Source organism: Apus apus, chromosome 21, assembly GCF_020740795.1.
Source record: "Apus apus isolate bApuApu2 chromosome 21, bApuApu2.pri.cur, whole genome shotgun sequence".
Taxonomy (NCBI): Eukaryota; Metazoa; Chordata; class Aves; order Apodiformes; family Apodidae; genus Apus; species Apus apus.
The window spans coordinates 3,292,989-3,305,775 of NC_067302.1; the positions used below are offsets into that span (position 1 = coordinate 3,292,989).

The 12,787-nt window shown below is 62.1% G+C and overlaps 1 protein-coding gene across 1 annotated transcript in view; it reads left to right on the forward strand.

The window, feature by feature from the left end:
* The window catches only part of ASAP3 (ArfGAP with SH3 domain, ankyrin repeat and PH domain 3), a 14,798-nt gene extending 2,138 nt beyond the window's left edge, over window positions 1-12,660 (forward strand). Inside the window, 22 exon segments of the mRNA XM_051638283.1 lie at window positions 74-194; window positions 2,458-2,543; window positions 3,274-3,349; window positions 3,485-3,571; window positions 3,906-4,015; window positions 4,881-4,950; window positions 5,833-5,920; window positions 6,321-6,369; window positions 6,479-6,666; window positions 6,792-6,925; window positions 7,350-7,444; window positions 7,743-7,923; window positions 8,364-8,449; window positions 8,563-8,678; window positions 8,773-8,840; window positions 8,974-9,081; window positions 9,201-9,447; window positions 9,934-10,225; window positions 10,860-10,971; window positions 10,973-11,005; window positions 11,257-11,379; window positions 11,660-12,660. Coding sequence (XP_051494243.1) covers window positions 74-194; window positions 2,458-2,543; window positions 3,274-3,349; window positions 3,485-3,571; window positions 3,906-4,015; window positions 4,881-4,950; window positions 5,833-5,920; window positions 6,321-6,369; window positions 6,479-6,666; window positions 6,792-6,925; window positions 7,350-7,444; window positions 7,743-7,923; window positions 8,364-8,449; window positions 8,563-8,678; window positions 8,773-8,840; window positions 8,974-9,081; window positions 9,201-9,447; window positions 9,934-10,225; window positions 10,860-10,971; window positions 10,973-11,005; window positions 11,257-11,379; window positions 11,660-11,734 — 2,545 coding nt within the window. The 3' untranslated portion in view covers window positions 11,735-12,660.
* Window positions 12,661-12,787: the final 127 nt, after the last annotated feature.

Below are 12,787 nucleotides of genomic sequence, written 5' to 3' on the forward strand. Positions count from 1 at the left end.
ATGGGACACCCCCCCCCCCCACCCTGCTTTGGGGCAGGGCTGTCCCCAGCCTTGCCCCTGTCCTGTGCCACAGGGGGAAGATGGAGAAGGAGAAGGAGCGGGCGCGGCTGGCGGGGCTGGTCCCGGCCGAGCCCCCCGAGGGTCCCGAGGACACGCAGCGGGAGCGGCGGCTCTTCCAGCTCCACATGTGTGAGGTACTGGGGACACACACACACACACACACACACACCCCCGGGGGGGCCATTCGGTCCTAGGGGGCCACGGGGCTGCTCAAAGCTACGTGGGGACACGGCAGCCTGGCCCCTGGCCCTGCCCACCCCGGGTGGGTGCGGTGCGGGGCGCTTGGGTGTCCCCATCGCGGGGTGTCCCCATCGTGGGGTGTCCCCATCATGGTGTGTCCCCATCACGGGGTGTCCCCAGCTCAGGGACACTGCCCCCCCACCTCCCCACCCAACCTGGGGGTCCCCGGAGGATGTGGCTTCAAAGGACACGTGTGTGCTCCTCCGCAAAGGCAGAGGGTGGTGTTTGGGGGCAAAAAAAAAGGAGCTTTTTGGGATAACATTCCCCCCCCGCCCCCAGGCTTTGAGCTTTTGTCCTGTTCCCGAAGCTGCTCTCGGTTTGGGGTTTGGGAAGGGGGGGGGGGGTGTCTCACAAGGGGTCCCAGACCCTCCAAAATCCCAGGAGTCCGTGCTCAGGAGGTGGGATGGGAGCAGGTGCAGGATGGAGACACAATGTCAGACCCCTCCAGTGAAGAGGGGACCCAGGTGTCCTGCCTCCAGACACCCCAGCAGCTCCAGAAACCCCTCGAGAGTGACCCAGAGCAGGGGACAAATCCCCACTGGCTTGTCCTGGGGGGGGGGGTGATGTTTCTCCCACATCCTGGAGGGTGTCAGAGCTTGGTGCAGCTCCGTGGGACCCCCAGCAAAGGGGGGTGTGGGGCTGGGACCAGGCCAGATGAGTCACTGCCCTGAAGAGCAGCCCTGGGACATGAGGGACATGTGGGGACAGCCCAGGGGGTGCACGGGTCTGTGTGCATGAGAGCTGCTGGTTTTGGGGAGCCAGCTTGGAAATGGGGGGGCTGGAGGGGGGAAGAGACCCTTCTAGGGGGCTGGGGCACGGAAGGGTAGAAGTGGGTGGTATTTACTTGCTGCTTTTTGGGGTGGGGGCACGGTCTGATTTCGTGGGAGGGGGGTTTTGCATCTCCCCCCCACCCCGTGTTTGTGGGGTGGGGTGGGTGCAGCTGGACCCAGGCTGGAAATAGGGGTGAAGGGTGCTTTTCTAGGGGGCTGGGGTGTGGAGGCTTATCAGGGGGGTGGTATTTGCTCCTTCTTGGGGTGGGGGCATGATCTGATTTCACCCCCTGGGTGATGTGGGGGGCGGTCACATCTCCCCCCACCCAGGGCTGTGGGGTGGGTGGGTGCAGCTGCACCCAGAGCCAGGTGCTGCAGGCTCCCTTTGCTTGGGGGTCTCAGCCAGCCTTGCCTGGGACCCTCCCCTGCCCCTGTCCCCTGGGGGTGTGGGTGACAGGGCAATCCCAAGGGAGCTGGGCACACCTGATCTTTTCCAAGCTGGGACTTTGTTCAGGGGGTGCAGCTGGTGCCAGGGCACCCCGGAACTTTGGGTTGGATGTTGTGTTGACTTTACAGCTCCAGCTTCCATGGAACCATTGAACAGCCCTCCCCAGCCTGGGTGACCCCTCCGTGGCCAGGAGCTGCCTCCATCCCAGGGTTCTGTCCCACCATGGGAAACCCCCAGAGCTCAGAGCTGCCTTCTCCTCCCCTCCCACTCAGCACCAGCAGCTGCCACAGCCTGGAGAGGAGCTCACAGGGGGAAATCTCTTTCCCCCCCCCCTACCCCGACTTCTCTGGGGGTGAGCAAAGCTCCACAGCTTTTCTGCAGCTGCTGGATGGTGTGATGCAGAAAGCTGAAATTCCCTGGCCCGTGGGACACCTCCACCACCTCCAGGGCTGATGTGCCACCAGTGCTGGCTGCTTGAAAGCAGATTTTTGGGAGCAAAGGGGTCACGTTTTCCAAACATTTGGGCTGTTATTTTTCCTTTTTGGTTTTGTTTTGGTTTGGGTTTTGTAACTTTTTTTTTTTCTGTGTGTGTTTTCTTTATTTTGTCTTCACGAGCTGCCTTGGCTTTTTGGTTATTTATTAACTCCAGAAGTAATGAGAGTCAGGAGAAACACGCTTGGCTGGAAACCCCCTGGGGCCTGCCTTGGTCCTTGAACTTTTCAGGGCTTGGAGGACTTTCAGAGCCAGGTTTCTGGAGGGTGGTCCTGCCTTCCCATCCAACATCTTGACTCAGCTTCTTGAAACCCAGCCAGTGTTTTAACCCTCCTCCCCATGCAGGGAAGGGAGGTGAGGGCCAGGCAGGCTCTTGCTTCTTTTTTCTTGGAGATCTTCAGCTGGTCCTTGTCCCTCTCCCCTGACCAGTGTCTTCTCCTCCTCCAGTACCTGCTGAAAGCCAGTGAGTCTCAGATGAAGCAGGGACCAGATTTCCTGCAGAGCCTCATCAAGTTTTTCCATGCTCAGCACAAGTAGGTCCCACCCTAGGGTCAAGGTGGGTTCATCCCTGGGGTTGGTTGTCACCCCTGGGAGGTTCTTGGGGGGTTCTTGAGGGCACCTTGTCCCATCCCAGCTCCATAAAGCTGTTGGTGAAGGTGTTGGGCAGAGCCTGTTGCTTTTTCTGGTTTCATCCAGGGGGATGAAATGTGCTTTGTTGGCTTGAGGAGCTGGAAACGTGTCTGTGGGGGCTGGGGGAAGGGGGTTGGCTCGGGATTTATCCGATGAGTTGGTTTCTGGAGAGGTTTCCAGGGATGAGTTCAGCCCAGCAGCTCAGCCATTAGCTGTGGAGGGGCTTGGAGCAAGGAGGACCATCCCATCTCCTCGTCCCTTGCTCCATGAGGCTGGAAAAGCAGCACGTGCTGTCGGTGCCATCTCCTCCAGCTCTCCAGTGGGGAAACTGAGGCAGGGAGGGGACAGTCGAGTTGGCCAAGAACATGACCCCAACTGGGGCTATGACCCTGAGACCCCCCCCAAGGGAGATGAGGATGGTTTTAAGATCCTTCACCCCAAATATTTGGGATCCATTCAGACCCCATGGGCTGGGCTTGGCCTTTGGTGGGGTCTCCTGAGCTCCACGAAGCAAGAGCAGCTCTCGGGGGCAGGGTTTGCTCTGGTCTCCTGCTATGTTCTTCTCTAAAAAGACACCCCCCCCCCCCTTTTTTCTTCCTCCCTCTCCCCATCTGCATCTCAACGAACACCCAGTTTCTTCCAAGATGGCTGGAAGGCTGCCCAGAACCTCTACCCCTTCATCGAGAAGCTGGCTGTGTCCCTCCATGCAGTAAGTCCCCCAGTTTGTCACCCCCCAACGTGGCTGGACTGTGTGCCTGTCCCCCCCTCCCTGCCTCCCTGAGATGCCATCTGCTGAGAACTCCCACGCTCAGCGCAGCAGTGAGGGCAGCTGGTCCCTTTCCAGCTCCACCAGGCACAAGAGGAGGAGGTGAAGCAGCTCACCCAGACCCGGGATTCCCTCCGCAGCATCTTGCAGTTGGAGAACAAGGAGGTGAGACCCTGGGATGGGCAGAGTTGAGGGGTGGGGAGCAGGGAAAAAAGGGGGGGGGGGGGGGAGGGTTTGCAGGGTGCTAAGGGAGGGGTGGGTGCCCCCAGGTTGGCTTTTGGGGTTAAAGGGGGAGGGGGAGAAGGGGACATCAGTGGGAAGTAGAGCAGGAGGCTTGGGAGGTGCTGGGAGGGGGGTCTCCAACATCTCAGTGGACATCGTGCCCCACCTAAGGATGGGCTCACTTGAGGGCAGCAGCCACCTCTGCTCCTCCAGTCCAAAACTGGGTTCGGTTTGGGTGTTTTAAAATTTATTTGACTCTCCTTCCTGGTGAGCTCAGGAAAACCTGAGCAGGAAGAACTCGGGCAGTGGTTACAGCATCCACCAGCACCAGGGGAACAAGCAGTACGGGACGGAGAAGTCGGGGTTTCTCTACAAGAAGAGCGATGGGTGAGGATGGGTTGGGTCTCCTCAGAGAGCTCCTGGTTCCAGCCTGCTGTCGGTGTGGGCTTTGGGAGAAGCTCGTGGGAGGTCCCAGGCATCCCAAGGTGGTAGGAACTGGTTGGGTGGTGGTTTTTTGGTCACTGTGGGACGGGTCGTCAGGTTGAAGTTGGTCCCATCTGGTTTGAAAGACCCGTCAGCTCTTGGGGAATGGGATGTTTCCACAGCTGGAGGAGACTTGAGGCTTGGTGGGCAGGGGTTGGTGGGTCTCCAGCTGCAGTGGGGGAAGGAGGGGAGATTGGAGGTGGTGCAGGGGACCTTCCCCTGTGATGGTTTGGTGTCATTGACCCATTTCTTACCAGAAGGCCCCCGACAGGCTCTGATGCCTGGAACTGCTGCTTTTGTGATGCTCTCCTGGGTGGCCAGCAGAGCATGGGTGCTGGTGCTGTGTGGGTGTAGTGTTCTTGGGTGTGGGTCTCCAGGAGCAGCCACCCAGTGCCAAGTTCACGGATGGGAAAGGAAGAAATTCCTTGTTTCTTGGGCACGGAGGGAGAAGGGATCCTGGTGGGATCATCTAGGCTGCAAAATAAACCCCTTGGAGCCCCAAAGGAAAGGTCTTCACCTCCTGAGTGGACCTTTGGGTGATGGGCACCAGGTTTTGAGCAGGTGGTTCTGGGCTTTGCTGGACTGGGGCTACCAGATCAGTGATGCTGTTGGCCAGCACGGCCCTGGGAGCTACAAGAAGCACAACCCCATGTCCAGAAAACCATTGGTCCCCTGCTGAGGACAACCACGGGTGGCCTGGGAGGTGGATGGATGTGGGTGATGGGAGCCACGGGGGTGCATCCTCACTCCTCCTCTTCCTCCTCCTCAGGATCCGCAAAGTCTGGCAGAAGAGGAAGTGTGGGGTGAAGTATGGATGCCTGACCATCTCCCACAGCACGGTGAGGAGCCCCCGGGGGCTGCACCCTGACCCTTAGAGCCTTGGGGTCTCTTGGGTTTTCAGTTTTGCCCCAGCTGGTCTCAGACCCGGCTTAAAATGTGGTGTGAGCTGGGCCTGGGGTCCCCCGTGAGGGGTGGGTGTCGGGGGGGGGGGGGGGGTCAATGGGTTGAGCTGGAGCAGCGAGATGGGCCTTGAGGTACCAGAAAGACCAAAGGTGGTGATGGAGGCTGCAAACTGCAGCGGGACCAGGAGCAAGGCTCAGGGGCTTCTCCAGCCCTCTTAGAGTCACAGAACCCCAGACTGGTTTGGGTTGGAAGGGACCTTAAAGACCATCCAGTCCCAACCCCCTGCATGGGCAGGGACACCTCCCACCAGCCCAGGTTGCTCCAAGCCCCATCCAACCTGCCCTTCAACACTGCCAGGGATGGGGCAGCCACAGCTTCCCTGGGCAACCTGGGCCAGGCTCTCACCACCCTCACACCCAAGAATTTCCTCCTCATGTCCAACCTCCATCTCCCTCTTCCAGTTTTCATCCATCCCCCTTGTCCTCTCCCTCCCTGCCCTTGTCCCAAGTCCCTCCCCAGCTTTCCTGGAGCCCCTTCAGGCCCTGGAAGGTGCTCTAAGGTCTCCCTGGAGCCTTCTCTTCTCCAGGCTGAACACCCCAGCTCTCCCAGCCTGTCTCCAGAGCAGAGCTGCTCCAGCCCTCCCATCATCTTCTCCTGTAGAGGGTCCAAGAAGTCCCTCTCACCTGATTATCCCAAGAGGGACCATCTGGGGATGGTCATGGTCCCACTGGAATTGCTGTCAGGGGTAGCTGCTTGGTGAGGTGTGTCCCACCCCCTCCCAGTCCTTGACCCTCCCTCTTGTCCCCCCCACCCCACAGATAAACCGTCCCCCTGTCAAGCTGAACCTGCTCACCTGCCAGGTGCGGCCCCACCCCGAGGAGAAGAAATGCTTCGACCTGGTGACACGTGAGTGCCCAGATGCCATGGCTGGGGTAGGTGTGCTTGACCTGCAGGTGGCCAAGCTGCTGCTGGGAACCCCCTTTCTGGAGAAGAGCATCCCAAGGAGGTTCTCCCAGTGGCCAGCTGTCCCCCTGCCATGGACATCTGGGCACCTTTTGCCCTTTTAATCCACCTCTGGGCATCTCCCTGGCTGCCTTGGTGGGGCAAGGACCAACCTCTCCAAGGAGATCAAGCAACCTCAAGACAAAAAGAGGTCCCAGCAGGGCTTGGGTGGTGAAAAAGCAACGTGCAATGGTTGAATTTTAGTTTAAAGAAGCCTCTCGGGAGTAGTCTCAGCTCCTTCTTGCTGTCCTGGGCATTCCCAAACCCCCTCTTCATCTTCTCCTCCCTCTTCCCATCCCTGCAGACAACAGGACCTACCACTTCCAAGCAGAGGACGAGCAAGAGTGCGTGGTGTAAGTGCCCCAGCCCCCTCCCTGCTCCTCGTGGTGCCCGATCCTGCTCTGCCTTCCCCATCCCCATCCTCCTCCTCCTCCTCCTCCTGAGGGGTTCCCTCCTGCCCAGGTGGGTCTCGGTGCTCCAGAACAGCAAGGATGAAGCCCTGACCAACGCCTTCAAGGGGGAGCCCAACGGCAGCGGGGGGGTGGCGGGCGGCGGGGCGGACCCTGGCCTGCAGGATCTCACCAAGCTGGTCATCAACGAGGTGAAGAACATGCCAGGAAACAAGCAGTGTTGTGACTGCGGGGCCCCCGGTAGGTCCCTGGGGGGGTCCCCCCTTCCTGGGCTGTGGGGTTGGGTTCTCCAGGGTGGGGTTGGAGCACCCTGTGGGGGTGCTGAGCCCCCATGCTGCTCTTCCTCCCCCACACCCCTCCTGTAGACCCCACGTGGCTTTCCACCAACCTGGGCATCCTGACCTGCATCGAGTGCTCCGGCATCCATCGGGAGCTGGGAGTGCATTATTCCCGTATCCAATCCCTCACCCTGGATGTCCTCAGCACCTCTGAGCTGCTGGTGAGCTTCTTCCCAAGCCTGGAGCTCTCCCAGCCACTGGGAATCTCCACCTTGGAACTAGATGATCTTTTAAAGTCCCTTCCAAACCCAAATTGGTCTATGATTGATCCTCCAAACCTGGGATCAGAGTCCATCCCTCCATCCCATCTCTGCCCAGTCTGCTCCACCTCTCACAAACGTGCCTCAGTTTCCCCAGCTGCAGTTTGCAGTGGTCCAAGTGAATTGGGGGGGGGGACGACAATACCAGCAGCCCCCCAGGGTTTGCTCCCTTTTAAAACAGACACACCATGAAAGAAGCATCATTCCCAGAGGAGATGCTGCTCTGGGGAAGGTCCTGGGTTGGATCCAATGGATTCCTGGGATGGGGATGGAGGTGGGTGCTGGTGGCTGGGGGGGCTCAGCCCCCATCCCTCCCTCTCCATAGCTGGCTGTCAGCGTTGGGAACACACGTTTCAACGAGATCATGGAGGCCACCCTGCCCACCCAGGACTGTCCCAAGCCCTCGGCCAGCAGCGACATGTGAGTTGGCCACCAGCTAGGAGGTCTCAGGGGGGACTGGGGGGGGAGGAGGATGGGGGTGCACAGAGGGTGGTCTGTCCTCACCTTCATGTCACTGCCCATCAGCTCCAGGACAGCCCAGGGCTGGGAGATGGGGTGGGATCCTGGTGTCATCGCAGGTTCTGCGCCTTTTGGGGAGGTTTCCCCCTGCTCCTGAGGCTGGAGGAGGAGGTGGGGGGGGAAGCCGAGGTGCCTTTGGCTGCGGTGGGGAGGGTGAGGGTCTGCTCTGAGGGCTCAGCCCAGCTGGTGGCACCCGCAGGGCTGCCCGCAAGGAGTTCATCGTGGCCAAGTACATGGAGCGGCGCTACGTGCAGAGGAGCGGGCGCGAGGAGCCGCATCGCCTCTGGGACACCATCCGTGCCCGGGACCTCCTGGGCCTGCTCCAGGCCTTCGCCGAGGGCCATGACCTGGCCAAGCCCCTGGCCAGCCCCGAGGGCCAGGTGAGCCCCCCCAGCCACCCCCGTCCCATCGCCGGGCAGGGTATTAAGGGGGTGTCCCCCCCACCCGGGTGCCGTGCGTGGGGTTGGTCTGGCCTTTGGGTAGAGATGTGCCCTCGGGAAGATGAACATCCTCAGGTCCTTCTCCATCCTGGGGGAGATGAAGCATCCTCAGGTCTAGCTCTCCTCTCCCTCTTGGAGGAGATGAAGCATCCTCAGGTTTATTTCTCCTTTCCCTGTGTCCTGGGGGAGATGAAGGCTCCTTGGGTCCAGCTTTTTCCTCTCCATCTTGGGGGAGACGAAGCAACCTCACCTCCAGCTCTCTTCTCCCCTTCATCTTGGGGTGTGAGGGGTGAACATCCTCGAGTCCAGCTCTCTTCTCCTCTCCGTCCTGGGGGAGCTGAAGCCTCCTTGGGTCCATCTCTTCCCCTCCCTCACGGCAGGACACGGGGGAGCTGGCCCTGCACGTGGCCGTGCGCCACGCCGACAGATCCTCCCTGCCGCTGGTGGACTTCATCATCCAGAATGGGTGAGTTCCCAGCTGCCCACGGTGTCCCCTGCCCTGTCCCCCCACCCCTGGAGGAGCGTGCACAAGGGTGGGGACCACTGCTGGTGTGCTCTTGAGCCTTGGGTGTCCTGCAGGGGGATGCTGGACCGGGTGACGCAGGACGGGAACACGGCTTTGCACTACAGCGCGCTCTACAACCGGCCCAACTGCCTCAAGCTGCTCCTGAAGGGCAAAGCCACCTTCTCCATGGGTAAGGGGGGCTTGGGTGGGGGGATCTGGGGTGGCTCTGGGGTGGGAGCAGAGGGGCTGTGACCCGGAGCTGGCCCCTTTGGTCCCCTGCGCAGTGAACGTGGCGGGTGAGACGGCCTTGGACGTGGCCAGGAGGCTGAAGCACACGGAGTGTGAGGAGCTGGTAGGTGGGGTGGGGGAGATGCTGAGGCTGTGGAGAGGGGGCTGGAGAGCCCGAGGGGGGCTGGCAGGGAGGTGGGGGGGACACTGGGGACCTGTCCCACCCATCCCTTGCTGAGCCCCCCCTTGCTGGGCAGCTGGAGCAGGCGCAGGCGGGGAAGCTCTCCCTGCAGATCCATGTCGACTTCGACTGGGAGACCCCCCAGGAGTTCCCTTATGACAGTGAGGACGAGCTGGAGGAGAAGGTAGCTGGGGGTGGGGGTGGGGGGGGAAACCCCATGTCCCCAGTGATGGGGGCTGGGGAGGGTTGCAGACCCTGGGAGGGGGTGGGACAGCCCTGGAGCTGGTGTGTGTGTCCCCCCAGGTGAGCCCCCTGCAGCGCTCCTTCAAGGGCACGTCGCCGCTGGCCACCAGCCCCCCCCCGGCCTGTCCCCAGACCCGCTGGAGCTGCATGGGGATGGACATCACCAACAAGACCTATGAGAGCATCTTGGTGCCCTCCCGCCCCGTGCCCCCCCGCCGGGCCCACAGCGAGGAGATCCCCCCGCCCCTGCCCCTCAAGAACCCCACGCGGGGCAGCTCCCGCCCCAGACCCGGCCACAGCCCCACCGGTGAGGTGGGAGGTTGGGTGGTCACTCGTGGGGGGGTGGGGGGAGGGTGTCCCCTCACCTTTGGGGGTTGTCATCCCTGGTGGGGCTGTCCCTTCACCCTTGGGGGCTGTCGTCCATGGTGGGGTTGTCCTGTCCCCCATGGAGGGGCTGTCCTGTCCCCCATGGAGGGGCTGTCACTTCACCCACGGTGGGGCTGTTGCCCACGGTGGGGCTGTCACCCATGCGAGGGCTGTCCCTTCACCCATGGGGAATTGTCACCCGGGGAAGGGCTGTTCCTCATGAAAGGGGTGTCCTCCATGAAGGTGTTGTCTCTTCACCCATTGTGGGGGGCTGTCCTTTATGGGAGGGCTGTCCCTTCACCCACTGGGGGGGGGCTGTCCCTTATGGGGGGGCTGTCCCTTCACCCACTGGGGGGGCTGTCCCCCACGGGTGGGCTTTCCCTTCACCCAACCATCACATTTATTCCCCCCCCCCTGCCCCCACCAGAGCGCCCTGAGCTTCCCCGCCAGGCCTCGGATCCTCACTTCCCTGGACCAGCTGAGGCTCCAGCCTCTCGTGGGGTCCCCTCAGCCAGCAGCCTGGGGACCCTGGACCCCCCCACTGCCCCCCCAGCCCCCGGTCCCCGCAGCCCCCCCGAGACCCGGCGGGCAGTGTACTGGGAAACCCGCTCGGAGCCGGAGAGCAGCAGCAGCAGGAGGGGGCTGGAGCTGAGCCCCCCACCTGGGCAGCCCCCCCCGGGGGGCAGCACGGCCCCCGACATCCCCCCGGTCAAGTTCAGGTATGACCACCCCCCTCCCCACCCCCCTTTTCTACCTGGGTAGCCCCCCCTGGGCAGCACAGCCCCAACATCCCCCTGGTCAAGTTCAGATATGACCCCCCCCTCCCCCCATTTCTGCTCTGGGTGTGCGTGGGGTGGGGGGGTCATTGCATGGTGTGCACCCCTGCTGGGTCCCCCCTCCCACACACACACGGGGGACCCTAAATTATCCCTAGGGGGGTGTGGAGCAAAGGGGTCACCCCCCTGACCTGGAGCCCACCCCCCCCGGGAGTCAGTGCTGGCCTTGGGGTGCAAGAGGAGACAGGGGCAATTGCTGGGTTGTCCTTGAGAAGGTGACGTGGGTTATTTAGGGGTGACACCAAGAGTGGGGACCCCCCCCCAGCGAGCTCTAAACTTGCTTTTTCACCCCTCTTTTTGGCAGTTGTGGTGGGATGAGCTGGTTGGAGGGGGGGGGTGGGTGCTTAGGGCATTTCTCCACCAGTATCCTGGTGGGCTGAGGGTGGTGCCCTCATCCTTGAGTGCCCTCAGGGAGCCCAGACCCCACTGAGACCTTCTTGGGAGGGGGGCATGGGGGGGAAGACACCAGCAGAGGGGGATGGTGGCACTGTCCCCACTGTCCCCACTGTCCCCACAGCTCGGAGAGCACCCGCTCCTACCGGCGCATCAGCAGCGTGGGGGGCAAAGCGGGGTCAGCCCTGGCCCCCCAGAGCCCTGCTGGCCCCGAGGACCCTGCTCTGAGCAAGGTCCCCCCCCGTGCCCATGCCCAGGAGGTTTGCTCCGGTAGGTGCCACGACTTGGGGGGGGGAAGGGGGGGGTCTCAGAGGGGCTGCAATGAGGGAGGAGCGGGGGGGGGGGGGGTGTTTGTCACTCTCTACATCCCCAAACATCCCAGCTCCCTGAATTCTGAGGTGGCAGAGGGAGGGACCAGGGGTGTCACATCCCTGCGCCTCCCTTGGGGGAGGTGGCGGTTTGAGGTTGGGGGGGAGGGGTCCTGTCACCTCCTTGTCCCCTCCTTGTCCCCTCCCGGGCAGGCCAAGGGGAGGCAGAAGCGGGTGAAGGCAGTAGCTGACTGCAAGGGGGACAAAGCACGGGAGCTGACCTTCTCCAAGGGGGAGGTGATCGTGGTGACACGGGAGGAGGACGAGCAGAGCTGGGTGAGTGGCAGCAGGACAGGCCCTGGGGGTCCCACCCGTACCCCTCACCCCCATTTCCCTGGGGGGGGGGCACAGAGGTTGGTGCCCCCTGCCCTATCTGTGCATGGAGGAGGGCTGGGAAGTGGGGGGGGGGGCTCTCACTGCTGTACCACCCTGACTTTGCCTCTCTTAAATCCTTCTGGGAATGGGGGATATCAGCCCCAAAGCTTCTCCCCTGCCTGAGATGGGGCTCCCATCCCCCTGACACCCCCCCCCCCCCCCCCCATCTCTGCACCCCCAGGTTGGCTTCATCGAGGGCGATGGTTCCCGCACCGGTGTCTTCCCTGCCAGCTTCGTCCACCTCTTGCAAGACTGACCGGGTGACAATGGCCCTTTTTGTCCCTGTCCCCTCAGCTGGGACCCCAGGCAGCTCCCCCCGGGCTGGCCAGGGCTCACCTGCAGCCCCAGCAGAGCCAGGACACATGCCCAGGACCTTCCTATGGGACTAACCAGCCTTGCTGGACACTGCTTGCCAAGGTGGGGGGGCTCAGAGACACCCCTCTCCACCCATGCATTGGGAAGACCACCCCTGGATGGGGACTGCAGGGCTGTCCCCCCCCCCACCCCGGGGGGTGGAGGACCCCCAGAGAACGGACACGCTCGTGACAGTTGTGGTTTCTGTGCTGTCTCCCTCCTGCCAGCCCTGGGGCTTTTCTTCTCCCCAGTTTGCAAGGCCTTGGGGATGGGGGGACAGGACTGGGAGCAGATGGGTTCTTTCTGCCCCCCCCCCCCCCCCCCCCCCAAAGACACCCACCCTTTTCTCCTCTATCCCATCTGGGAAGTGTTTGGGATGGGCAGGGGGGGAGGAAAAGGGCTTTGGTGACCCAGGGGGGCTGGAGAGGCTCTCCTAGATTGGGCTGGTGGGGTTTGGGGACACTGCAAAGCACCCCCCCCCCCCCCCCTTCCCCTCTGGTTTGCCTGGTAGCAAAAGGCCATTCCCTGGTTTAGGGGGGGGGCCTGCACAGCTCCTGCCCCTTGCTGGGGGGGGGGTGCTGGATCACCCCCCTGGCCCTGGGGGTCTCCCAGTGGGGGGGGATTCAACTTTTTCTGGGACCAATGTGTGTGTCCCCCCCCAGTGCCAGCATCCTTTGGGAACCACCTGCTCCCCCCCCCCCCATTTACCCTCCCCCCTTTCTTGTTTGTGCGTCAAATGTTTCATCACCCAAACGACCTTTTATTTGTGTTTGTTTTTTAATGTTTTCTGTCTCTGGTTTCTAATAAAACCCTCAGTTTTTGTAAGTATCTGGGTGCTTTTGGTGGTGGTGGGGGGGTAGGGCTGGCTGTCCCCATCCCAGGTGATTTTTGGGACATGCCCTGGTGTCCCCATGGGCACCTGGGGTCCCCATGGCCTTGGGATTTGGGGGTGTCA